This window comes from Astatotilapia calliptera, chromosome 9, assembly GCF_900246225.1.
Source record: "Astatotilapia calliptera chromosome 9, fAstCal1.2, whole genome shotgun sequence".
NCBI classification, from domain to species: domain Eukaryota; kingdom Metazoa; phylum Chordata; class Actinopteri; order Cichliformes; family Cichlidae; genus Astatotilapia; species Astatotilapia calliptera.
The window spans coordinates 10,769,399-10,796,041 of record NC_039310.1 but is presented as its reverse complement, the minus strand read 5'-3'; the positions used below and the strand labels follow the sequence as shown (position 1 = coordinate 10,796,041).

The 26,643-nt window shown below is 40.7% G+C and overlaps 2 protein-coding genes across 4 annotated transcripts in view; one reads left to right on the top strand and one right to left on the bottom strand.

Moving 5' to 3' along the window:
* Positions 1 to 51: 51 nt before the first annotated feature.
* Positions 52 to 8,439, top strand: garem (GRB2 associated, regulator of MAPK1). Of its 2 annotated transcripts, none has more exons than XM_026180709.1 (6): positions 52 to 447; positions 2,315 to 2,455; positions 3,717 to 3,847; positions 5,647 to 6,834; positions 7,116 to 7,270; positions 7,402 to 8,439. In XM_026180709.1, the coding sequence occupies exons 1-6, from the start codon at positions 327 to 329 to the stop codon at positions 8,258 to 8,260; spliced, it is 2,595 nt and encodes an 864-aa protein (XP_026036494.1). In that variant the 5' UTR covers positions 52 to 326; the 3' UTR covers positions 8,261 to 8,439. The 2 variants fall into 2 exon arrangements, with proteins under 2 accessions (XP_026036494.1, XP_026036493.1); XM_026180708.1 differs by having other exon boundaries at positions 7,399 to 8,439.
* A 3,751-nt stretch (positions 8,440 to 12,190) lies between these two features.
* The window catches only part of prkdc (protein kinase, DNA-activated, catalytic subunit), a 31,502-nt gene continuing 17,049 nt past the window's right edge, over positions 12,191 to 26,643 (bottom strand). For both annotated transcript variants that reach the window (XM_026179402.1, XM_026179403.1), the window contains 38 exons: positions 26,419 to 26,562; positions 26,069 to 26,220; positions 25,193 to 25,324; positions 24,746 to 24,857; positions 24,433 to 24,557; positions 24,166 to 24,315; positions 23,522 to 23,695; positions 23,151 to 23,249; positions 22,801 to 23,011; positions 22,488 to 22,662; positions 22,178 to 22,381; positions 21,888 to 22,003; positions 21,614 to 21,745; positions 21,232 to 21,411; positions 20,922 to 21,130; positions 19,988 to 20,126; positions 19,630 to 19,818; positions 18,748 to 18,972; positions 18,443 to 18,551; positions 18,187 to 18,289; positions 17,924 to 18,086; positions 17,663 to 17,837; positions 17,359 to 17,558; positions 16,923 to 17,106; positions 16,581 to 16,741; positions 16,188 to 16,399; positions 16,007 to 16,094; positions 15,784 to 15,927; positions 15,416 to 15,623; positions 15,251 to 15,318; positions 14,945 to 15,165; positions 14,632 to 14,724; positions 14,422 to 14,523; positions 14,242 to 14,313; positions 13,950 to 14,151; positions 13,538 to 13,726; positions 12,854 to 12,993; positions 12,191 to 12,596 (listed from right to left, as the gene is read on the bottom strand). In XM_026179402.1, the coding sequence (XP_026035187.1) occupies positions 12,392 to 12,596; positions 12,854 to 12,993; positions 13,538 to 13,726; positions 13,950 to 14,151; positions 14,242 to 14,313; positions 14,422 to 14,523; positions 14,632 to 14,724; positions 14,945 to 15,165; positions 15,251 to 15,318; positions 15,416 to 15,623; positions 15,784 to 15,927; positions 16,007 to 16,094; positions 16,188 to 16,399; positions 16,581 to 16,741; positions 16,923 to 17,106; positions 17,359 to 17,558; positions 17,663 to 17,837; positions 17,924 to 18,086; positions 18,187 to 18,289; positions 18,443 to 18,551; positions 18,748 to 18,972; positions 19,630 to 19,818; positions 19,988 to 20,126; positions 20,922 to 21,130; positions 21,232 to 21,411; positions 21,614 to 21,745; positions 21,888 to 22,003; positions 22,178 to 22,381; positions 22,488 to 22,662; positions 22,801 to 23,011; positions 23,151 to 23,249; positions 23,522 to 23,695; positions 24,166 to 24,315; positions 24,433 to 24,557; positions 24,746 to 24,857; positions 25,193 to 25,324; positions 26,069 to 26,220; positions 26,419 to 26,562 (5,907 nt within the window). In that variant the 3' untranslated portion in view covers positions 12,191 to 12,391. The remainder of the gene's footprint in view (positions 12,597 to 12,853; positions 12,994 to 13,537; positions 13,727 to 13,949; positions 14,152 to 14,241; positions 14,314 to 14,421; positions 14,524 to 14,631; positions 14,725 to 14,944; positions 15,166 to 15,250; positions 15,319 to 15,415; positions 15,624 to 15,783; positions 15,928 to 16,006; positions 16,095 to 16,187; positions 16,400 to 16,580; positions 16,742 to 16,922; positions 17,107 to 17,358; positions 17,559 to 17,662; positions 17,838 to 17,923; positions 18,087 to 18,186; positions 18,290 to 18,442; positions 18,552 to 18,747; positions 18,973 to 19,629; positions 19,819 to 19,987; positions 20,127 to 20,921; positions 21,131 to 21,231; positions 21,412 to 21,613; positions 21,746 to 21,887; positions 22,004 to 22,177; positions 22,382 to 22,487; positions 22,663 to 22,800; positions 23,012 to 23,150; positions 23,250 to 23,521; positions 23,696 to 24,165; positions 24,316 to 24,432; positions 24,558 to 24,745; positions 24,858 to 25,192; positions 25,325 to 26,068; positions 26,221 to 26,418; positions 26,563 to 26,643) is intronic.

The following is a 26,643-nucleotide window of genomic DNA, read 5'->3' as shown; positions in this document are numbered from 1 at the left end:
TACCGCCTAAGCCCACCTACGCTGGCTCTCTCCACCAATCACAGCAGAGCGACTTGCGCGCTGCCTCTCTCCGGCTGATCCAAACTAGCGCTGGCCCCATCGGTAGTTAAACAAACATGGCTCTGCTACATTATCAGACAACGACTCTTTATGATACGTAGGCAAATTTAAAGGAAAAAATGCGAAGATTATTAAGAAACACGCCATGCGTGATGTGACACCGCGGACGGAGAGTCGCTACATTATTTAGTGCGTTAGCTTAGTGTAGCCTTTTGTGACCGTGTTTACACGTAGCTAGCTCTTGTTGGCTAATGTAATCTAACAAAATGGACCTTGGATCAATGTTGTACAACAATTTAAAAGAAGTTACATGGAGTACTACGTCCTTACCATTAGATCAACTCGTCAGTAATTATAAGTTGCCTCAAATTGTCAAGCTGGATAACGGCAAGTAACTTTACCTTTTCACGCCATCAGCGCAGCGCTTGTTAGCTGCTAGCTAGCAGCAAAGGCAAACTTAAGCTGTAACAAATCTTTGCGATTGAGTTTAGCAGTGTGACTTACCGTTTCTCAACAGCGTGATCTAGTTTACATTACAAAATAAGCGTTTTCTTATTCTCTCTTTTCTTTTGGTTTATTTTTGGTAATACCTTTGCATCCGTTGTGCACATCTCACCTTTTTTGGTATTAAACGTGTAAACCCTATAGTCATCATTATAATGAAGTTATTTCAGGTTTAGTAAAAACTGTATTGCAACGACTGATGAGTTGTACCACATACTGTCTAGCTCCACCATTGGAAAGCCTTTTTTTTTTTTTAAATATATAGATGTATTGTTGCAGGCTGAGTCACAATGCCAATCTTATAACTAAATCGTAACCTAGTTGCTCTGTTTAAGCTGAGAAGCATCATTGTCTTCATTTTGGTTACAAAAAGACAAGTATTTGTTTATTTGTTTTTAAGAATTAAGACATGATAATGTTATGGTGCTGTGCAAAAGTATTTAGCCACCACTAATTTCTTCATAATTTGCTTAGAAGTTGCCAGATTTGCATTTTCTGAAGTGGTCGTGAGCAATAGTTCTCCAGGTTTTCTGAAGGTTTTTCAAGGTTTTTCTAGGTCTTGTATCTGACCATTTTCTTCAAGGACAAAAAAGTACCTAATTTAAAGGGATCGTTTAAAGGGACCAGCCAGTGTTGTGTATACACTCCGATTCCCATTTATTTTGTTGAGTCCACAAAAAAATACCAAATTAACCAAGAACCTGACTGAAAATCAGTAGCATCAGGTCTGATGGAGCAGTGAATGCAATTTAGAAATGTTTGGTTCAGAGCATTGTGAGTATGTACAGAGAAAGTCAGGAGTGACTACAGCCACCTGTTAAATAGGGTGGAGGCTGAACTGCAGCAACTGGTGTAAAGAAATTACAAGAAGGCTGCCTTAGAGTTTAGGCCGTGTTAAAGAACAAAGGTGGTCAAATAAAATATTGACTTTCAATTTTGTTAGAGTTGTACAAACTCTGCACTTGCCTTATAGCCTGTATTTCCATGTATGTTTGCACATATTGCAGCCATTTCCCATTTTCCTACTAAAATAAAGAAATGAGTGGGGGCTCAAGACTTTTGCACAGTACTGTTACTATCCCTCTAACTAAACTATATGTTAATGCAATCCTGGGTCTGAACGTGTATCTTTATCAGAATCAGAATACTTAAATAATACTGATTCTGATACAGTCCTGGGTCTGAAAGTGCATCTTTAAAACTATGTTACCCTCAGTATGCCTGAAAATAAACATGCTGACTGTGCCCTGCACTTTGCTATTATGTATCATTAATAATTTGAATAATTTTCTCCATCTCCCTGACACATGCCTGGCCTTTTCTGGAGAACTAAAGTGGTGTATTGTACTTTGAATGATAGAGCATGCTTTTTAGAGAGGTATGGATTAGGCCATTAGTCATTGACTAATGGCCTAATCCATAGTGACTTTAAATGTGCTTGGTAATCCAATGCCTCAGTTTGAATGGAGCAGACTGTATGGCTAAAGAGTGGTATGAAAGCAGTGGTGTTTCTCAAAGTGATATTTAATAGAATGGCCTGTTCTCTGAGTTATTAAGGTTCAATAGTTCTCTCATGACCCACATCCAAGACACCACCTGGTAAAAACATATATAAACATTTTTTGTTTTAGATGTTTTGTTGCTGGATGGTTCAGTGCTTACTTTGCGGTTAATTTAAAGTTGTAATTATGCAAATTATGCTGTTTTCTGCTCTGTAAATAGTGTGGGTTTTTTTTTTTTCTTTCTGTAGGTCAGCTGGTTGAAGGGCTCAGAGACAATGACTACCTCTTGATTCATTCCTGTCGTCAGTGGACGACTATTACTGCTCACAGTCTGGAGGAGGGACATTATGTCATTGGGCCCAAAATAGAGATCCCAGTTCACTATGAAGGTGAGATGCAGCCACAGTCTATGCTTATTTAGTTTGTCTTGTAAATGGTAAATGGACTACCGTATTTCCCGGACTACAAAGCGCACCTAAATATTAGCCGCACAAGCTAAAATCAGGGGAAAATCCTGTTTTGTACATACATTAGCCGCACCTGACCAAAAGCCGCAGGTGTTTCAATGTTGACTTATCATATGTAAGAGAATATGCACAAAGGGAATTGTCAGGAAAGAGATGGCTGTTTGGAGACATCACTTTTATTAATATTTTGAAAAACAAGTTATGGGTACATATTTGCACATGTAGTACATAACAATAACCTACAGCACACCAGAACAATAGATTCGGCCTACCTTTTAGGCTCAGGTGCAGTGACACAGCTTTAACAAGAAGAAAAGTCAGTCATTCACCACCATCTTTCTCTTCTTCCTGCGCACTAAAACCACCAAAGTCCTCTTCTCCAGTGTCGGATACAAACAGGCTCAGGGTGGCTTCGTCATCCACTCTTCTTCTCTCCTTCGTTGTCACTTTCAAAACCAAAGAAATCCTCATTGTCAGTGTCAGAGTCGAACACCCTCAGAAGGGCCGTGGCGGTGTCCTCCTCTCCATCATGCAGCAGTCCAGCCCTTCAAAATCCGTTGGTGATCGTGGATGTTTTCACACTTTTCCACGCTGTCAGAATCCACCGGTGGAGTTGGGCATAACTTGCTTTTTGGGCATAACTTGCAAGTTTATCGCCGCTCATCATCCACGACTCCCGCTGAACGCGTAGCGCTACTTTGAAGTTTGTTTTTCGCGCTACTTCGTACGGCACTACGTTGCCTGGCGGACGGACATGTGACTAACATACCACTCTTGAACCCCGATCCTTCCGCCAGGCAACGTAGTGCCGTACAACAGCGGAACACACAAAACAAATCGTCTTACGATATGACAAAAATCACGGACAATCCATAGAAAAGCCACACCTGACTAAAAGCCGCAGGGTTCAAAGCTTGTGCAAAAAGTAGCGGCTTATAGCCCGACATTTACGGTAGTTCTTATAAAGCGCATTTCTACTCTATCCGAGCATTGAAAGTACTTTACAGTATTTATATGTTGCGCATTGTCAGATATCAAATATGATATTTGATGATGCATCTTTGCCTAAACTGAAGAATTATTCACTAAAATATATAAGGCAAAAATAAATTATGTGATTTTATAGTTGTAAGTCTGTGTTGATGCAAAACACCATTGACGTGTCTTTTCCATCTTTTCGTAGGTCAGTTCAAGCTGCTTGAGCAGGACAGAGATGTCAAAGAGCCTGTGCAGTACTACAACAGCGTGGAGGAAGTGGCCAAAGCTTTCCCTGAAAGGGTATATGTTATGGAGGAAATCATTTTCAATGTTAAGGTACATTTAATCCATCTATTTTTATGTGACATTTATGAATATAATATAATAATATATACAGTGGGGCAAAAAAGTATTTAGTCAGCCACCGATTGTGCAAGTCCCCCCACCTAAAATGATGACAGAGGTCAGTAATTTGCACCAGAGGTACACTTCAACTGTGAGAGACAGAATGTGAAAAAAAAATCCATGAATTCACATGGTAGGATTTGTAAAGAATTTATTCGTAAATCAGGGTGGAAAATAAGTATTTGGTCAATAACAAAAATACAACTCAATACTTTGTAACATAACCTTTGTTGGCAATAACAGAGGTCAAAAGTTTACTATAGGTCTTTACCAGGTTTGCACACACAGTAGCTGGTATTTTGGCCCATTCCTCCATGCAGATCTTCTCGAGAGCAGTGATGTTTTGGGGCTGTCGCCGAGCAACACGGACTTTCAACTCCCGCCACAGATTTTCTATGGGGTTGAGGTCTGGAGACTGGCTAGGCCACTCCAGGACTTTCAAATGCTTCTTACTCCTTTGTTGCCCGGGCGGTGTGTTTTGGATCATTGTCATGTTGGAAGACCCAGCCTCGTTTCATCTTCAAAGTTCTCACTGATGGAAGGAGGTTTTGGCTCAAAATCTCACGATACATGGCCCCATTCATTCTGTCCTTAACACGGATCAGTCGTCCTGTCCCCTTGGCAGAAAAACAGCCCCATAGCATGATGTTTCCACGCCCATGCTTCACAGTAGGTATGGTGTTCTTGGGATGCAACTCAGTATTCTTCTTCCTCCAAACACGACGAGTTGAGTTTATACCAAAAAGTTCTACTTTGGTTTCATCTGACCACATGACATTCTCCCAATCCTCTGCTGTATCATCCATGTGCTCTCTGGCAAACTTCAGACGGGCCTGGACATGCACTGGCTTCAGCAGCGGAACACGTCTGGCACTGCAGGATTTGATTCCCTGCCGTTGTAGTGTGTTACTGATGGTGACCTTTGTTACTTTGGTCCCAGCTCTCTGCAGGTCATTCACCAGGTCCCCCCGTGTGGTTCTGGGATCTTTGCTCACCGTTCTCATGATCATTTTGACCCCACGGGATGAGATCTTGCGTGGAGCCCCAGATCGAGGGAGATTATCAGTGGTCTTGTATGTCTTCCATTTTCTGATGATTGCTCCCACAGTTGATTTTTTCACACCAAGCTGCTTGCCTATTGTAGATTCACTCTTCCCAGTCTGGTGCAGGTCTACAATACTTTTACTGGAGTCCTTCGAAATCTCTTTGGTCTTGGCCATGGCGGAGTTTGGAGTCTGACTGTTTGAGGCTGTGGACAGGTGTCTTTTATACAGATGATGAGTTCAAACAGGTGCCATTCATACAGGTAACGAGTGGGGGACAGAAAAGCTTCTTACAGAAGACGTTACAGGTCTGTGAGAGCCAGAGATTTTCCTTGTTTGAGATGACCAAATACTTATTTTCCACCCTGATTTACGAATAAATTCTTTACAAATCCTACCATGTGGATTCATGGATTTTTTTTTTCACATTCTGTCTCTCACAGTTGAAGTGTACCTCTGGTGCAAATTACTGACCTCTGTCATCATTTTAGGTGGGGGAACTTGCACAATCGGTGGCTGACTAAATACTTTTTTGCCCCACTGTAGCTATAATTCTAAACACTTCCACCAAGAGTATTTCATAACTGTAGATTTCCAGTTAAAGTTTAAAATTTTCCAAGTTAAGGTTGGTAAAATAGATTCATTTCATTGCGTATATCGAAATTCATGTATGTAATGTTTTCATAGATGGCTTCAGGGGAATGCAATGAAGACACAGAGGTTTACAACATAACACTAAACACTGGTGATGAACTGACGTTAATGGGCCAAGCTGAGATCCTTTATGCCAAAAGCTTCAAAGAAAAATCAAGATTCAACACCATTTTTAAGAAGATTGGAAAGCTGAACTCCATCAGTAAGATCGGTCGAGGCAAGATGCCTTGCTTGATTTGCATGAACCATCGCACCAATGAGAGCATCAGCCTGCCGTTCCAGTGCAAAGGCAGGTTCAGTACCTGCAGTCCACTTGAGCTTCAGATGCAAGACGGGGAGCACAACATCAGGAACATCGTGGAGAAAACCCGTCTCCCGGTCAATGTGACAGTACCCAGCACCCCACCCCGCAACCAGTATGACCTCCACCTCATTAGGGAGGGTCATCGGTACAAATTGGTCAACATTCAGACGAAAACAGTGGTTGTGTGCTGCATTCTGCGAAGCAATAAAATTATCCCTATCCATTTTCCGTTTCATATAGCCATGCCACGATTTATTGTTCCAGAAGAATTGCTGCAAGGAGAGTTGTGGTTAGATACTATGGTGCATCGCTGGTTTGCGTTCTGCCAGGAGCAGTTTGATATCGATGACTATTCTCGTGCTGTCCGGGACGTACGAACAGACTGGAATGAAGATGGCAAAAGCCCCAAAAAAAGCAGTGGCAATGGTAGTTGTAGCAGTGGAGGAAGCGGGAGTTCAAGCGGCTGTCCCAATCATATGCAAATTCCCAGCTCTTTGACTTACGCCCGAGATGAACTCACCCAGTCCTTCCACCGACTGTCTGTGTGTGTGTATGGCAGCAACCTGCACGGTAACAGTGAGGTCAACTTGCAGGGTTGTATGCCATGCGGAGATTGGGCTCTTATGCCTTCTGATAGTCATCCTTCAGAAGAGAATGAACACTTTTTCCCAGAGCTGTTGGACTGCACAAACCCACAACCAACCCTCAACAAGCTGGATGTTCCCTATGAGGAGCTGTGGTTGGATCACTTGAGAAGTCAGATTCCAAAACCCTCTCAAAGCGAAGGAATCAGAGGCCTCAACAGTGACTGTGCCACAACAGCTGCACTGACAAACCCAGTCACTTGTCCTCTGGGAGCCATAACCAGCTCTGATGTGCCTCTTGCTCCTCCACCAGTCCCACCAAAGTCTGAAGCTGTGAGTATAATCTATTGTACTTTAGAGTTTTCGGTCTTAGGATTGGAGTGTTAGTTGATTTGATGGCGTCCGTGCTCACAACAAATGTATTTTAATACTACAGCAAAAGCCAGCATGAGTAGCTACTATGCAGTAAATTAATAAATAAAACTACTTGAAAACAACAAGTTTGATTGGCTGTTGCAGATAAAAAGCTGAACCTGAGGGTTCTTTGAAGAATGACTGTAATGTAAGAACATAAGCTTTAGTTACTGTTTCAACACAAACTCTTTTCATCCTAGGTGAAGGAAGAATGTCGTCTTTTGAATGCACCACCAATCCCACCACGAGGCCTGAAACAGATACCATCAGTGCCTGTCCTTTTGAAGCCACGGCAGCAAGAAACTCGGTCTCCAAGTCCAACCCTCTCCTATTATTCTTCTGGTCTCCACAACATGTAAGAATTTAAATTTTCACCCACATTCTCAAAACAAATGCTGTAAGATATCAAGTTTTGTACCTTTCTATGTTTACATGTATGAGGCTATTCTTATGCTATAAATTAATCTACTATTTTTCCATTAGCAGTGGAACATGTGAGCAAGAAGGAACTGACCCACAAGAGCAAAGCCATGTGTGCTACCCTTGCAGCTGGGCTAATTCCATCAGCACTGAACCGAAGGCTGTTTCGCCATGTAGTAGCTCACCGTTAGATGGAGTTTTATCGCGGTTGTCTTGGCCAAATAATTTCAGTGGAGGGGATTCGCATTGCATGGACGAGTTTCTGCCTACAACCTGTCGAAGTTACTACAGCTACCCCAGAAAGAGAACCCCAAGCACTCCAAAAACCTGTACAACCAGCCTTGTTGACTTTGATGGCCGAGAGTATGCACACCGCAGTAAGGACTTTAACTTGCCGAAAGCATCTCTGAGTCCTTTCTGCAACAAATCTTCAAGCTGCAATTCAGAAATGTACAGTGACAAGCTCATAGATGCATCTAACACTAAGCAGAGCCTCTCCTGCCCGATCTTGCCACCAAGAACACCAAAATCAAATGCCATAAAGAAGTGCACAGATGTGCTGTCAGAGTCAGTCTGTGACAGTAAGCCGGAAACTTTATATTCCTCACTTGCTCAACATGAGCAGGGAACAAAAGAGATACACTCCATCTCTAACACTCCAACTGTTAACTGTCCATCCTTGTCTCACACTACACAGTGGCAGCCACCATCGAGCTTGGCTGGCCTTTCAATTGAAGAGGTCTCCAAATGTCTGAAATTTATCGGCCTGCCAGATGACATTGTTTCTCTTTTCGTGTCTGAAAAAATTGATGGGAATCTACTCCTGCAGCTCACCGAGGAGATTTTGTCTGAGGACTTCAAGCTAAGCAAACTGCAGGTGAAGAAACTCATGCAGTTCATAAATGGGTGGAGACCCAAGATATAACAGTATGTAACTTAAAAACTCCTGTAAAGCTGAGAACATCATGCCTTCAGTATGTATGCTATGCACATCAAGCCACAAAGAGTTTCTTTTTGTATAGTATGAACTTATTTCTTGTTACTACATGGTGGGGAAGACAAGTGGGTAATGCCCACTTAAAGTCTATGACTCCTATTTGCTAACTGAATGGAATCATTTGGCACTTTCACAAAGACATTTACATGTCAACTGCTTACTTTTACACCCACGACCTATTCGTGTCATTACACAGATACTAATTTAAGCCAGGGAATTGAAAGAAATCCACATAATCGTTTTAATGTGAGAGCTATATGAAGACAATATTGTCTTTTGTAAAAGGAGAGTGTCACAGAATTTTGCTGCGAATAGCTAAATGTTTAAAAGAGCACGAACTAGAAAATATTTGAAATATATATATAGTAGAGCCAACTGCCAATAATTACAGAAAACCCAGTTTGGTATCAGGTGACAGGAGATAGTTAACTTTGGAAAATTAATTACTGCATGACAGGGTTCTGTTTTCCCTCAGAATTTGCATCCCCTTAATATAACTGTGCTAATAACAGTTAGCTACGCTAAGTCATTATCTGCAGTAGGGTTTAAAGGTGACACTTCCTATGCAAGAGCTCTTTTTTGTGTGTGCCTGAAGTTAAACACTGCTTATTGTAACCTAAAATGTCTCAGCTAAATGTCACTTTGGGTTATTTAAGCCTGAAAAGAAATTGGTTACATCTAACCAAATTCTGTCCTTTCTTTTAAACTCACATGGAGATAACCAAAAGCGCCAACAGATCTTGGCGTCCAATATAAATGAAAAATTAAATGCATCATGCACTTTGGTAGATTTCAGATTAAATATAGCAGTTGAGGTCATTAAATATAATTGATGAGATTGTTTATGTAGAGAATGAATGCACTACATTTTTTTAATTGCAAGGGTACTCATTTGTTTCCACTGTATGTATTGGTAAGTGTTACCTACAATACTTGCGAGACAGAAGTAATAGTTTTTTGCGCCTTAACCCAGAGACCTTAAACCATTTGATATTTTGACGTAACATTTTCTTTTTGTCAGAGAGTATACACTAACAACTGGAGTTTCTCCAGACCACGGAAGCATGTAGGCTAAACTTGAAAATGATAAACTACAATGAAATATTTGTTTGTATTGGTAACTTTTTTAAAAAATACCCTTGATTCAGAATTGAGTTATTTATGCAGTAATTTAACATGATGCAAAATATGCAGGAGAGTTATTGTCAGACCATTCTTATGGCTGACACATGAAGGTGCCTCAGCAGTCACAGCTTTTGTACAACTCGGGTCTGGTCTGTTGGCCAATAGCTGTTGTTTTGTTTCCCCCCCACCCAACAGTTTTTTTTCTCTTTTTTACAGTGGGGTGTTACATATTTTACTTGATATTTTTTTTATTTTGTATGTAGGTGCAAATTAAATATAAATTTTTTTATTGAAATGATTACTAATGTTGAGATTATTTTTTATTGAGAAAAAGCTTATGTTCAAATTTCTGTTTTGTTTTTTTTTTATTCTGTAAAATGTGGGTTCTACTCGGGTTTCTAACTTCATGCAGTAAAATAACACTCGGTCACGGGGGGAAAATACCTACGAATCTCTTTCGCACTCCATGGACACTGACCAAAAGATAATGTTAATAAGCTGTATTTCCTTTTAAGTTAGTGTCAGTATCGCTGTTTTTATGGAGAATGATTTCTGTCCCTGGAAACTTATTACATAGCATAATGTCTTATGCAATAGCCATGGCACTCCAAAGTGACCACGGAAAGGAAATGCAAAGCAGTGGAGTATTATAGGGTATTATTAAGCGTATTGAAAATGCCACAGTGTTCATTTATAAAAAATGCATGCCAAAGAAATAATTCAAAAACCATTAGCCAATTTAAATTGAAGAATTCTGCAATTATTCAATGAACTGTGAAAACACTCCAACATCTAGCCGTGTCCGACTAATCCAACGTTGTGAAGCACTCGGAACCAAAGCTCATTCTGCGTTGGTAACACACTCAGCTCTGGATCACTGCCTACATGAACTGTTGCAATTTTTTGTACAAAAAGAAGGTAAATAACTGTGACACTGGGTTTGACATCATTACTTACAAGTTGAGTTCTGAACATTTGTTTTTCATTTTAACTCTTGTTTTCCCTGTTTCCCCTTTTGCATTGTATCATCTATTAAACATGGATTAACTGGTGCTCGTGTTTTTCTTCTTGGTCAAGTAACAGTAGTAGGCTTCATAGTAGTAACGAGCATGACCATTTTACTACTGATCACAAAGTTTGAGCGATTAACGCAATCTATATGATATACAGCAAGAGCTTTATGTGTAAGTCAGTCTTCATTCATTGATAATTCACAAAATAATTATTTTAAGGCGTGCCTGCCTGTCCAGGGAAATACGTGTCTATGCTGTGACATGGAGAAACATGAGTTTCATCAATTCCCCAGAATATTGTGACATATGGTGGTTTCACCACTTGGCTCCATGTCTATGTTAAAGTTGCAAAGTCAGAGCAGAGGCTAAAAGGACAGGGAGACATTCGAGGATTTAAAATTTGAATTTCATACGTCATAAAATTACAGCTTGTTCCAGTTCAATTCATCAACAGTTTAGAAGAGTAGCCATCTGAAATTTACCACCTTGGGTCATTTTCCCCCAAAATTCACGTCAGAATTCATTTTAGTCGTCTCTGGATTCAGTGAATAACTTCCAGTTAGAAAACTCACCTGGTTTATTTATTTCTAACATTATTTTGCTCTTTTCCAGTGCGACTGATGATTTGTTCAGCTGATAGACAATTATTTATAATTTGGGTCATTTCTCAGGCAAAATTTGAGATGACTAAAGAATTAATAGAGACAATAAGTAACTGATTAACTGGTTATTTTTAGTAATCGATATTGAGTGTATGTTATCTGCATCTTTTATAGAATAGCAAATTGAATACAGGCGCATGTCAAATGCTGCAAAAAGGAAGTGAGACAGCAAATTGCATCAGGTGTTCAGCACCTTTATCAACAGTTTGCTGTTTCGTTACTTCTGCTGTCTTGCACTTTCCGGTTGTACATTAAGCAGGCTGACATGCCGCAGATCAAAGGTTTCGTAAGTTCTGCTTTTTATCAACATGTGATTTAGGTTTACATATTCTAAACCACATACTTTTAAAGCTTTGATTAAATTTGAATGTCTTTAAGTAAGTGTGATTTATTGAAAATACTTTGCACAAGCCTTATCCATATAAACGATTTCAATAGAGGTTATGAAAGAGCAGATATGCCTGTTTTCTTCAGTTGCTGGTGCACTGTGCAGCATCCGGTTTTTAAAATAAGTGTACATAAATGCAGATTTTAAAGGTTTTGCCTATTTTTCATGTAATTATGTGTCTACTGTTACCAACATGTTTTATTACCTCACTCTAAAGACACACACTTGGTCAAATTGGGCAAGCTCGACTTTTAAAACAACTGCATATGAACAATGACTAGGCCTGTGATGCCAACTTGTGCTTATTTGTTGCATTGTTAGCCGTTCCTGCCATTTGCTGCCTCCTTCCTGACTCCACCAGGTTTTGTATGGAGCATTTGTCTTGATGTCAACACAGCAACTTGTTTAAAAAATGGCTAATGCTCTAAGGAAACTAATTTGATTGGACTGGTACTTGACTGGTATTAGTTACCATTAGTAACTAATGGGTGATCATCAGTTATCCCGTTCAACTGTCAAATCTCTAATCTGATTAATTCCCGTTCTTAATGGGAAAGTTTTCTGATTACCTGCCCTGTGCAACTGAATTATAACTACATGGCTGAATTCATAATAAAATATTACTATATAAATGCCGTAGTGTATAGTTATAAATTAGTTACAGATTTCACACTTTCCACAGAATTTTATTTCTTCCTTTTGTTCCAAACGTCATACAATTTTGCCAAGCAAATTGGCAAAAAAAAGAACAAGACGCATATAAAGGTTTTCCACAACTGCATTAGAGAACATATTTGACATCAAAGGATTCTTTCAGGCCCTAAAAATCATTTGCATACATTTTCTAAACGTGTGATTTATTTTGAATGACTCAAATCCACGGTTCCCAGCCCACCCAAACTCTGCAAAGCACATTTGGATCCATGGCCTGGTCTAGCAGACAGTCCACCTGATTCTCCACTGACAGGCCTTCGGCTGGAAGTCTAGCACGAATGTTGTGCTCCTTAGTGCCCAGAGCCACCGACTGCATCCCCGGGAAGGCACCATCCTTCTCAAAACCCAGCTTCAGCTCCTCACTGACAAAATAAACCCAAAACATCAAGTCAAAAACAAGACAAGCTGGAGAATAACAAAACAGTGACTGAATTGTATTATAAAGGTTTCTGATTTCAGATATGACCCCTAATATGAATCAACACACTCAGTAAAATGTTACCATTAGTTGAGTACTGGGAATTTCCATCATTATGGATGTCAAAAACAGAGGGTTGTACTAGCATAGAACGTTAATTAAATCCTATTAGACGTTTCATAATATGATTTGATGATCTACCTGGTTATAGCAGCTGGATTAGCTCCATCCAGTTTTCTCTTGGCAAAGTTAACCTTCTGCAAGGGATACCAGTTGATTTCTTTGGTGTTCACAGTCTCTGTCCATGTGCCTCCTTTCCTCAGTTGTTTCATCTCAAAGTTCTGCATGATAACAATAACACAACTTTTTTGTATCGTAATTTGAAAAACAGATTAAAAGTCTTTAATGTGCAACAGCAAGCAACATTTTATTGGGGGAAATTAAATTAATTCAATTTCACAAACAAAAACTGTAAAACAACAATAGACTATACAATGGCCAAGAGCCACAAATGAAAACAGAACATGCCACATGTTGTATATAATACAATCTTGATCCGTATCCAAAATTCAGCATGTGCTGTCTGCAAAGTCGAGGGGTGATGATTTGAACTTGCTTTGGATACAACACAGGACTTGGGCACTTTGCAGTCATTGAGTCGACCATGAACTTCTCTGTATTCTAGAGTCAAATGATCCTAAGCACAGACCCAAATCTTCAAGAGAAGGGCTGAGGAAGAAACGAATCCAGAAAAGTCCAGACTTCAACCTGACTGGAATAATGTGGCGACACCTTAAGAGAGTTGTGGCTAAATGGATGCATTAAAATCTCAATGAACACTATTGAAAACATTATCCAAAATCTATCCACTCATTCAATGGTTACCTTCCAGTCCAGGGAGGGTTCCTTGACAAACACGTCCATAGTGTTAAGCAGAAGGTCTGGCTCAGCCCTGTAGGCCCGCAACGAATGAACCATGATGTTCTGGATCAAACCGGACTCCTTCAAGGGTTGCATTAAATTCACAAACTGTTGGGTCAGCCGGAAAGGCATGAGCTCAGGCACAGGGAGGAACTGGGAGAAAATACGGGATTGCACAGAAAGAGATTAACAGTACAGTAGGTCACCTTCTGACATGCTTCACATTCATGCAGCCGGTCACCTCAGCGGTGACAGTAAGATTCATACACCTAAACCAGACAATAAATTCTCCCAACCCAATCACGTGTAAATTACTTATTGCCTCTTCTATGGCATTTTGCTTTAGGCGAGTTAACATTCCTTTCACTGGATATACCTGTGTGGATGAGCCAAACGCATGCCCAAAGTCAATGCCAATCATGCCCCCTGTTTCCATATTTATCATGAAGTTGGAGAGGTGGCGATCTCCAATCCCAAGAATCCAGTGACTCACGCACAGCAAAGCGTGAGAGCTAATGAAGTGGGATCGCAGGGACAGAAAGGCCTCCGGACTGTTGCACATGTTTAGAAAAGCTCTCCTAGAATTTAAAACAAAGAAAAATATGAAGGTTATTACTGCAAGTGTTACCATGTCCCGAGCAGTCATGCTATACATGCAGTCCACTTACTTCAGCAAATCGCTGGGCACACACTGCAATACTTTCATAAAGTTGTTGACAGCATCGGCACGTTTTGCTTTCCTGGCAAAGAATGAAATGCAAGTGTAAGTCTGTTAAAATTATTCAAATTGTTTTTTATGAGCATTTATTGAACCCAGTGTCATAGGAGTAAAAATTCAGGTAACTCACTTATAGGCCAGACCATAAAGTGCAACAGCGCTCACACGATTTTTGTCTTTTCGGTTTTCTGGTGCAAAGCGTGAGAGCCAGGCGTTGTACTCATCCATGGAACTTTAAAACAAAGACACAACTGCCATCATATCATCACACACTAGATGAACTTCATGTTCTTCACCAAACACAGGGCCACGGCATTAGGGTGGAATAAATATACTGTACCTCCCTGCCCTCTGCTGCTCCTCCTCAGTCATTGTGTTGAGCACAAACTCCTTTAGAGTACAGGTGTTTTCCATCCATTCAATCAGACCAATTCTGTAATCATAATTTGCTTAGTTAGTTAATATTTTGTCTAATAATTGTTAAGTAATTAAATATGGGACCAAGAACCAAATGATACTTATAATATTAAATAAATTTTTCTTACTGGATAGTCTTATCAGAGAAAATTAAAAAAAAAACCATTTTATTCAATCTTTAATCAGTGTAAGTGGAACTGAAGGGACAGATATGGAGACACAGACATGCCCACCACCTTGTGTTTATAGGAATGACTTGATAGGTGCGGAGCTGCAAGCCTCTGTGCAAACACGACGTGTCCTGGCTCAGCAGGATGTTCATGACAGCGAAAAGCTGTTCGATTCGTTGGTCCTGTCGGAGGTCCTCCCCGCCCTTTACCAGAAAGGGGTGGTCCCGCTCGTCATCCCCACGAATGATGAGACGCTTGGGACGACGAATAGAAGACATCACCTTTACCTGCAGGCAAGATCCCAGAGAACTTTCACACTTACAGCCAGGACGAGAACAAACCGTTTAACTCTTCCTGTTTTAAAGTGCATACCCTCTCATCAAAGCCGGTTATCTTTGCATGATACTCTGGCAGTGGTTTGGCTCTCCCGTCATATTGTCCTGCGAGAAAGAAAACACAGCCTCATCAGTGGATAGAACATAACGGATGAGACTGTTTGAAATAAATCAAACAATATTAATCAGTATAGCTCTTAACCTGGGATCTCCAGCTCATTTCTGAATGAGTCTGCTTTAAATCCACTCAGCCAAGGTGAGTATTCCTTCAGGTTCCCTGGCTCCTTCTGAAATCCACGCATGGATGCAGCCAGGTCATCCACTTTCTGCAAAAAGGTTTTATCTTTCCTCTTTTCAAACAGCTGTTTGCCGTTCGGTCCCAACAATTTCTCCACGTCTTTGAAAAACTTCTGCAGGGAACAGCATAACATTATATTTTCTTGATTAGAAGCTGCATATTCTTTTCACTTGCTGATGAATGATCTGTACTAGCCTCCTAATTTCACAAATTTCTGGAGAATCATATTTTTGAGATAAAAAAAGAGGAAAAAAAGAAAAGAAATGACAAACTTTGATGAATTTCTTTCGAAACATCCCGTGACTATCTGCGCTGCAGTCTCCGAGTATAGACCGCATCTCTTCATACAAGTCTCCCATTTGCTTCCTGTTAAAAGTCGGCTTTTCCAGTTCATTTCTTACGCCATCCCACCAATCCTGCGTGTGGACAGAATGAAAACAATCAGTTTTCGTCTGGCATTTTGATTGAAATCATGTCTGAACTTTCACTCATTACCTTAAAAATCATCTCAGGATTTGTCAGCTGCTGAAGCGCATCCACAAAGTTCTTCACAGCACCTCCCTTGTCCAGCATGCTCTTGAGCCTGTTGATGCACAGCGCTCATAAAATTAAACTGAAGCTTTTGAAAAAATATTTTTAACACCGACCCCCCAAAAAACTGCACCTACAAACTTACCTGTTGACAAACTCCTGTTGCTGGTGTCCTGTAGCCGAGTCCTCAAACTGGTAGCTCTCACTGCTGATCATGAGTGCATAAACCAGTGCCTGAGGGTAGCACTCTGCTATCTGCTTTATGCAGTGCTGTACTGCCACAGCTTCTGGCTTGTCCAAAAGAGCAACCATCTGACTGATCCAGCTAATCAGCATCCAGCAGGGAACAGACATCATCTATATACAGACAGACGACACAATTAAAACATCTGCATTCCCAAAGCTTTAAGGTATTTGGTTTACATTTGCTAATAGTTTCAATGTTTTTTATGTTTACTGGACATATATTATTTTTCTTTTATAATCAGCAGAATTACGTTTCGACATACTAAAGACATTCTTTGTTAACAAAGCTAACCTCTTTTGTCATGAGGTCCAGCGTCTCAGACGGGTACAACTCAATGATCTGTAGCAGGCGTGGGAACCTGAGGCGAGCCTCCTCTGAATTCATCTTCAGTGCTTTCAACATGTTTTCCACTACATGCATCGGCAGCACCAGAAGCTCTGGAAACTGTGTTTCTGTAACCGTAAACAATGGCAACCAACATTTGAGGGAGGAAATAATCCTCTCAGTAGTCTTCAGCACACAGCTAAAGTGTTAAGACCAAGTATTGATCACATTAAGTACTCTGGGTGCTCACTGTTGGTCTTTTTTGCATCAATCTGAACAAATCTCTTCCTGGGAAATGTCACTACTCACCAGCATCGCTCTGCTCCTCCTCTCTTAACCGTTTGTCACAGAAGTTAGCCAAGGTCATGTACGTCTCTATGATGCTGCTAGTCTCCACAAAGTCCTGAGAATAAGACTGAAGCTCCTCGTCGGCCTTTCTGGTCGCTTCACATAGCAACTTCAGCGCCTGTAACTGCAATCCCACTTCCACTTTCTGCAGGAAAAAACTGCTTTTGTGATTCATTTGTTCATTCAATTGGTATAAAATTACAAAGAAGGGTTTAGTGTGATAATCTGCTGTGGAATAAAGTGGAGCCTTTTGCAATTCCCATATATAGCACAGAAATGATGCAGAACACTTTACATCCAATTATTTTTGCCACTATAATCCCAGTTTAGTCATTCATGCAAGTTTCTTCTCTAGCCAGCAACTATAAACAATGTATTTTCCTAAAAAGTAGAGTACCTTTGGATCTGCATTGGACGAGGAAACTCCAGAAAGCTTTACGACTCTCTCTGCTTTGTCAGCATCGATAGTTCCTAGGACTGACGGACTTCTGCTTACAGCTGTGGCCAAGATGTCGAACGATGTACCCTGGAGAATCTTCTGGTATCTGAACACTTTAGCTGTAGCACTCTGACTGTCAGTGTCAGCCTGAAGGTCCTCTGGAGAGAGAAATGAGCTGACATGAAATATGGCAAAAAAGAAAGCTGAAGGCCTTTAAGCTTTGAATACTCGACACTTGTGTGGCATTCTTTTTCCTTCTCACCCAGGAGTGGGATGGTTTTCAGCATGGTGCTGATTTGCTCCACAGGACCCTGAGCCTGACACCGTTTATGGCTGTAGCGGCTAAAACTGTGGACCCACCGCAGCAGCCATCTTCTGTCCATTTTGGCTTCTTTGTGAAGTTCTTTCAGCAGCTTCACAGCTACGGGGAAGTTATTCTGAAAACATTTGTTTGTCCAGGATGAGTTTGATGGGAAAGCATGCTAAAGAACAGACAGAGGAACATCCACACTTGTTTCTTCACCTGCTTCTGGGCTCCATCAGCCATGCGTAGCTTCATGTTGAACTTGCAGTCATTTACTAATGTCTCAATGTCGCCCGCTGGGTCACCTGAGCCGTCCACCTCCATGCTGTCAGATGGAGCATGGCCTCTGAGCTTTTCCCTGATCTTATCCAAAAAGAAACACCTGAAACGTAGAGAAAAAAATAAGGTAGTATCAGGTTCTGTTATTTGTCTTTACTTTAAAAAAAAAAAAAAAAAAAGATATGCACGCAGAGTCTTCTTACCGAGATGTAATGATATCATCCCACACATTCACTGGGTCCACTTTAGCATCAGGATACCGTTCAGTCCATGATCTGATGAGGTGCTTGAGGGAGTCCAAAGACACTAATAAAAAAAAAGTGTAAAAATTGCAAAAATGTTTCAGAGCTTGAAAAAAAAAAATTCAAACAAAGACAGTTTTAGGAATAAATATTCCAAAATCTTGTAAAAAGACCAAACAAACATTTTAAACATTTTAAAAAGCCACTATCCACTCACCCTCTTCTTTAATAAACAACAGGAAGTCCTGGATTTCGGTCAAGGCCTGCACTGACTGCAGAATGGTTAGCCGGCTTTTAGTCAGGAGTGTATCCACGTTGGAGTAACTCTATATGAGGCAAACGAAGTAAGCATGTGTAATAAGTTAATCTAGATAACACACTTGTCTGCTTATTCAGTTAACAGCAACAATCTGTACATATATAACCGTTTCCCCCCCCCCCCATTTCATTTATGAAATAAACTGTTCTCTGTAAATCAAAGAATCGAATGTGCTGGACAGAGAAATGAGTGTGAGAGCAGACCTCCATAAAGAGCTGCATGGCGTAGTTTGTGTAGTATTTGGCGCGGTCGTAGTCCTCTTGCAGGATGTAGAGCAGGCTGAGTTCCTGGCTGTAATGACTTTCCAGCAGCTTTTTGCGCTCCTCCAACTTCATGGCATTGTCGATGAAGCTGAGGAGCGTTTGGTCCCGCTCGCCCCGCTGCAGCTGCTTCAACATGCTGCGTATCATGTGCTGCAGGTACATTTCCTAGGACAAATGCAATCGCCAGGGAAGCAAAACATTTGAAGAATGGATTTGATATCAAATGACCAAAAATGTCACAACATGCTGTGAATGCTTTTGTTACACTGCTATGCTACACATTTCTTTTCAATTTTAAAGATACAGTTTTAAGGATTCAGTGACACCTAGTGGTGAGGTTGCAGAAGGACCCAACTGTATACCCCTAAGTCTCCTCTTACTAGCGTGAAGGAAAAGCCACAACTGCTAAAAAAAAAAGAAAGAAAGAAAAGAGAAACACTCTAGAGCCACTTTTGTGTAAACAGGGCTAATGTGGAAATAAAGTGGGGCAACATAGCAGGGACATAGCATAGCATAGCTCACTCAAGGTAATTAAACCAAGATTGTTATCTTCAGGAAGGGAAACCGAAGGAACATGATTACAAATATGTTCTATTTCTGCAGATCAACAGCCCCAAACCCTGCAAAGTAAATCTTTAAACCTAATTCACTGCGGCAGTGTTTCATTCAAGGAGTTTTGGAAAGCCACGAAATGAATGAATAGATTACAAAATGTAGGTTTCCAATTTAAGCCATCAGTTACCACAACAGAGGAAAAATGCAGGCTTCAGTTGCAGGTGAGTGGGAATTCCTAAACTGTAAAATCATTTGGGTTATTATTACCTGGTAGAGAGGCTCTGACCACATCATTTCCAAGTTGGGTGGTGAGTTTTCATCTATGTTCACAGTGGAGCAGTACTGAAGAGACTTCCACTCAGTCAAATGACTATATGCATCCATAGCAGCCATCTCCCAGAAGTCCTTCTCACTGTCTGTGGGCTCGCCATCAGGCCAGCTCTCGGTGTTTAGAGCCTGTCAGTATATAAGAGTTTAAACAAACAGCAAGCAATCCGGTGAAACCTGGTGCCCTTTGATTTCATATATTACTTCATATGTTTTCCTGAAATATTTAATATGGTTTCCTTCCCTTCCGGTGGGAAAATATGGGATTCAACCACCAGCTTCTACTGGACTAACAAACCTCATTGTAAAGCTTCACAGCCTCTGCAAAGTCAGTGTTGGCTTCAGCTTGGAGCGCAGTACAAGTGATGGATTTGGTCCCGACTTTACCACCAAAGATTCCACGCACAACATCATAATCTTCCAAAGATTTGTAGAGCCTGGAGAACAGCGGGAGAAAAACAGCACAGTAAATATTAGAGGTGGCAACCACCACACACCCCGTGATACAACTTTATCACTATACTTCACTCCTGATACAATATTACCGTGATTTTGTGACATGCTGAATATTGTTTTTTGAAGCAAAGTGAGACAGTCAACACATGCAAACACTGACAGTGAAACAAACGTTATTTAAGATAAAGTCATTATACTATTAGTCTAGTTTGCAGTTAAAAGCAATCTACTTATTATATTACAGCAATTAACTGTGATAAATCAGTGAAAGTCACAGGTGTTGCTGTCTACATGGAGAGAAAGTCACATTTAACTATTACATTTGCTCCCAGCAACGTTCCTATTCTGCAGGAATATAACCACAATACAACCAGCTGTCCCCTCGAGTTGTGACACAGATTCATTCAGACTGATGGAAATGCAGCAATCTGTCTGCATTTATAAATTAGACAGTACTTGTTGCCAAACCTTCAACAATCTCTGTGAGTGAGTGAAGTCAGTCCAAAATATCAGAAAAATATTGATATTTGGTGTCCATGTTATGACACAAAATCATAACACACAATACTATACTGATTTTTTTTTAATTTTCCACTTCAAAACAAACTCCAGACACTCTCAATCAGCAAACTAAAACTCCTGAACCTGTGACCTTCAGTGACATCATAGCTCTGATTTTGTTCGTTGATGTAATTAAATATTTTGAAGAATAAAAAAATCAGATAAAGAAATATTAAGAATAACACTCAGCTGTAAGGCAGCAATTACTGCAATACCTTGCGAGATTAATCCATTTATTGGTGTCTGGGGGGATTTCTTTGTGTCCTCGTGACCGTTTGGCAGGACGTTCAGCGGGGCCGTCAGCATGCAGTAAACCCTCTTCCAGCAGCAGGATGCCCGATGGCTGCTGCAGACTCATGAGACAAGTGGAGCTGATGGAAGCTGGGTTGAGCTGTTGGAGCTCTTTATGTTGGTAGCACATATCCTAGCACACAAAAAAGCCCCCCAAAATACAACATTTGTATATATTTTCTTCAATATATTAAATACAGAAAGGGGAGTTTAACTATCAAATCTGTTTCTTACCTGCACACATGCTATAAACGGAGGAAAGCAGAGCGTACTCTTGCTCAGGAAGTTGCTCATGTTGGACCGCAGCTCCTCTTTGATCCTCGCGCTCTCCTCTGGCCTCCGTTGTTTCGCCATTTCTTGCAGTATACCAGCAAAAAGAGAGCTGAACAGCTGTTTGGCTAAAATCGGGTCTCTCTAGTTAGGGCAAGGGGAAAAGTGTAATATTTAACATTTTACATACAATATTTCTTCCTTAAAATTTCCCCCTTCATTTTGGCCCATCATTTGCAACTATTTTTGGTCTATGAAGTGTTTATGATAAAATCAAAGTCTGATCATATGGTTCATCATGTGCCCGTTTATGGTTTGTCTGAACAGATGGCGTTGGCAGTCTTACCTGTGCTAGAGCTTGAAGTGGAGCGATGAGGTTACTGTACGGGATTTGGATGTCTGGAAAGTCTCCCACCCTGTAGTTACGATACAAAGTCACCTGAGCCTCTTTTCTAAGGGCCAGATTGGCTTTTTCTTCCTGTGACACACAAGAGAACCACTGATAGTTACGAGTCTATCGCAGGCCTGGAAAGTTAGCGAGAGCAAACACAGAAAATCTGCATTATAGATGAACGGATTGGTCTGAGTGGCTCCTGGTTGAATCCCAGCACGGTAGATACCTTTTCCTGCCGTTGATGCTGGATCTCCTTTTTGGCAAAACCTAAGCTGACTTTCTCCTGATCCTTCAGAAACCTGCGTCTCAGTCTCAGGATGTTAGCCCGCTGCTCATTTACTGCTGTTCATACAAAGTGAAAATTTACATTTAAACCAATGAGTGAAGCTTTAGTCTCTTCTTACTGAAACAAGATGTGTTTGTGGTGGTGCTTTTTTTTTTTTTTTATCAAAAACTGAAAAATTAGTTTACATTTAATACTATGCAGTTAATACTGAGGTGGATGGTCAAACTAACCTCTGGTGCGGCTGTCCACCTCATCTGTTGATGCAGTGAGGCGCCTCAGCCCAAAGCCTTCTCCTATTGGTCTTCTCGCTGCGGTTCGCCTCTCTGCTTTCTTATCAAACACCAGCAACGACGACATCGACTCGGAGCCGAGTGAGTACTCTGCCAGCGTATCCACGCTGCTGCCTGTCAGCCAGTTATATGCAGTACGTCGACCTGGGAAAAACACAGCTGTGGTAATCTGCATATTCAAAAATGAAGGAAAGCATTTTAACAGGTACTTTGTTGCGTTGAAGGTGGGTAAACTGAAACACAGCGGTACCTTGTGTTTGTGTCTGACTGAACTCTAATGAAGTCTGCGTGGCTCGGAGCTTTCCCTTCATCGCTCCAGACTGAGATGCTGCCACACTCTCTGGGCCTTGAGAGCTTAGGGTTTCAACAAACATGGGGGTCATTACTGTGCTCCTGAAGCGCCAATTGGAATCGATCACATAGTCCTATAGAGTGAAATGAAAACATGATATTCACAAATCAGGCTTCTTAGTAACAAGCAAATAAAAAAAAACCCCAAAACAGATAAAGTTGTTTCTTCTTCTTCTTTTCTGTAAATGAATCCAAGAAACACAAAAGCTGACCTGGAAGGTGCACTCGGACAGCGGATACTCAAACATGTTTCGTTTAAAGTCCGGACTCTGGCTCGTCATTTCCAGAAGCAGATTGGTGGCCAGGCTTAAAAAGCACCTCTCTATTTTGCAGGAGTACAGAGAACGGAGCACCATCAACATTCGCTCGAGGGTCGCAGTGGGGAGGCGCTTCTCCTGACTCCAGAAGTTACAAACATACAGCCTGAAAAGACGGAACGAGGAGTACACAACATCAGAAGAGTCGACAAAAGATGAAATAAATTTAAAAAATACAAATATCCACTGTGGAAAGTATCTCATTATATTAGCATGGGGATAAAAAAGTCATATTGGGTGCTTACTGAAGGCCTTGATTTTCTTCTGACAAACCCTGAAGCAGTGTTTCTTTAGCAGCATTGAGAATTTCCAGTGAGGTGTTGTCTTCCATGCTTTCATCATCGCTGGAAGAAAAATAACATGTCACATGAATAAAACGGTCAGACGATCCTACTGAAAAAAGACTGTACAAAGGCATTATGTGGGTCGAATCTGAAAACACTAATTTTTTATTTAACCTTTATTTAACCAGGAATGTCCCGTTGAGATCAAAAACCTCTTTTTCAAGGGAGTCCTGGCCAAGAGGCAGCACATTTCCAAACAAATAAATACCAATAAGGCAAACAAAAAATAGTAAACTATGATCTGGTTGAGGCTGGAAGCCAAAAAGCCTCACCCATAGTTGTCCTGGATCCACATTAGGATGTCGTACATCCGCTCTCTGCAGACTGGAGAAGGATGAGAGACGAAAGCCGTAACAGAGCCCAGCAGCTCTTGAAGCTCCACCGGCGTCAGACGGGGAATAATCTTGTGGATGATATCGAGGCATGCTCTCTGCCGTGCCTCATCCCTGGAAAGAGAAATGTGGAGGAACATGGTTCAGCACCTCTTAATTTACACTTTTAATTTTGTAAGATTTATTTTTGGCTTTTATTATTTTTATAACAAGAAAGAAGGGACAGAGAACAGGGAGAATGGCACACAGGACGGGTGGAGCTGAACCCAGGCATATAGATCACCTGCTAACCCACCCCACATTTATAGTTATTTAATTGATCACAAACTAAATTTAAAAAAATGCCCTGAATGTCAAATTCCCATTGATTCCATATGGTTAATGCTTCCATCACCATTAAAGGATTTTACTTGCGCTAACACACATTCAAATGTTTGGCCCTGTTGGCGTGTATAAAAAAAGAAAACTCCACCGCAGAGGCCCAATAGGGTTCTGTGATCATTTCTGACATTTTTGCAATGATGATGGTGGATATGATAATAAAAAAAGAGAACTAAACAGAGAGGCAGCAAGGAAGAACTCGCCTATGGTTCATCATCTGAATGAAGCCGGTGATCTTCAGCTGCAGGAAGATGTCTGGAATGACATCAGCACGGCTCAGAACGCACTCCAAGCAGTTAGTCTTTAAGACGCCGTGCAGCTTTGGCAGGAGGAAGAACACATAATTCACAAACCTGAAAAATACAAAGAAAATAAGGAAGACCAAAGCTTGGAAGGTAGCTTGATAATTACATTTAGAAAATTATACTAAAATAAATAAATAAATAAATGAATTCGCACTGTAAACTTACCGATCCATAAATGGAGGAAAATGCTTGGAGACTTTGTTCAAACAAATAATGAACTTGTCATCCAGGTCTTTTTTCTTCAGATTTGTTATCTTACTTGTAGCAAGACTGAGAAGTTCTTGATGTTGCTAAGCAATAAAAACATTAAAAAATTAAGTCATACTTGTGAGGGAAAAACAACAATTCTTGCAATAAAACTGAAAAAGGGATTTCAGTGATTTGAGAAGGATAACATAAGATAAACACTTAGACTCGTCAAAATAAATCTAACATGTGGTCGAGGCATAAATGAACCGAAACTAGAGAAAGTTCATACCTCGCCCATATCAGTCATGCTCTTCAGGATGAGGCCGATAATTTCAGCAGCAGCCGAGTAGACTTCTTTATATCTTACATAGGACACGTTGGTGGTGAGAGACTGAATGTACCTGAAGGAGAAAAAAAGAAAGAGGACACCATACAGAAATCATATTTTTGCAGCACAGCAGTACATGAGCTACAACACACATATATACATGTGACTATAATGTCAGTGGCATAGTAGCTCATCTGGATCGCGATCCTTTTCACACATTACTGCTCGACAAATGTAACCCTGACCTTGAGCACAATTTGGTGAAGAACCATTATAACCTGTGATTGCTGTGAACTGTGGAAAGATCCAGGAGGATTTGCCAAAAATACACCAAAGTCTGCCTTTCGCTTCCTGCTTGCTGATTTCAACTTTGATTTCAACTTGCATCTTCCAACTTGCAACTTTTACCTCTCATATTCAATTCCGCACGACGCATCGTAGGCAGGGAGGTTGTTTGCCAAGATGATTCCCAGCAGCTGAAGCCCGACAGAGTTGTCTTTGCTGTTAGCGTCAGTGCCACAAAATCGCTCGTATATTAGACTGAGAAGGCAAGAAAAGAGAGAAAGCCAAGGACCACAGATCAGTTTCATTTTGTTAAAAACAAACAAAAAACAAACAAAAAAACATGCAAGAAAAAAAAATTTACATTTATAATTTATGTTAATATGTTTGAGACTGTACAACATTTGTAATTCAAATAAACAAAAGGATAAAATAATGCAGCATTTTTCCTACTTTTTATAACAACATAAGACATAATTAGAGTCGACAACAGACAACTTTACTCAGGAACAACTCATCAGAAAGTGTTTATTCCTAAAGATTTCATTCTCTGTTCAGCACACCAGTGTTTATAACACATGGGGCAATCGTGGCTCAAGAGTTGGGCGTTCGTCCTGTAATCAGAAGGTTGCCGGTTGGAGCCCCGGCTCCGACAGTCTCGGTCGTTGTGTCCTTGGGCAAGACACTTCACCTGTTGCCTACTGGTGGTGGTCAGAGGGCCCGGTGGCGCCAGTGTCCAGCAGCCTCGCCTCTGTCAGTGCCCCCAGGGTGGCTGTGGCTACAATGTAGCTTGCCATCACCAGTGTGTGAATGTGTGTGTGACTGGTTGTGTAAAGCACTTTGGGGTCCTTAGGGACTAGTAAAGCGCTATACAAATACAGGCCATTTACCATGTTGGTAATTAAATGCAGATTTTTGATGTACAAAATAAGATGCCAGCAGCTTAAATATTGGTGACTGTTAAGTTTATCTGGACTTGATGTGATCTTGTGTGAGCACTACCTGTAAGGCACATGCAGACAGTCTTTCCAGCACTCTACCAGAGTGCGGATGATCTCCAGGTTGTGGCGGAAAACGGGCCTCTTAGAGTGAAAGCAGTGCTTCATCAGGAACTCCAGCAGCCGGTTGGCAAGGACTTCATCTCTGGGGTTACCCTTAGATTAAAAAAAAGAGAAGTTATCAATGATAAACTTTTATTATAAGAAATGTATCATATCATAGCAGATAACAAATGAGTAAAATACAATTTATGACTCTCCGTAGCGTTTTAACAAAAATAAATAAATAAATTAACTGAATCGCAGCTGATTTGGTGCCACGTTTTCACATTCATAAATTGAACTATGACAAACTTTGGGTGTAGCCAGGCTTGTCCAGGATAGCACCGTAACCACCACATCCACCACCATAAAATGGATCCCCACTCCTCCAGTGTTTCCAGAGACAACAAGCTGTAGAAGTGGCCCAAGCCAGTACTTGGCATAAGGCCGAAACACCTGGAGAAAAAAAAAGAAAAAAGAAAATGAGTCGTACAACCTATTTTATTAACTAATTTCTATATTTGAAAGAATTAACTG

Excerpts from the sequence above, each read along its gene's own strand:
- garem (XM_026180708.1), top strand. The coding sequence starts at position 327 with ATGGACCTTGGATCAATGTTGTACAACAATTTAAAAGAAGTTACATGG. Across the intron at positions 448-2,314 it reads AATTGTCAAGCTGGATAACG|GTCAGCTGGTTGAAGGGCTC; the intron begins GCAAGTAACTTT and ends TTCTTTCTGTAG. Across the intron at positions 6,835-7,115 it reads TCCCACCAAAGTCTGAAGCT|GTGAAGGAAGAATGTCGTCT; the intron begins GTGAGTATAATC and ends TTTTCATCCTAG.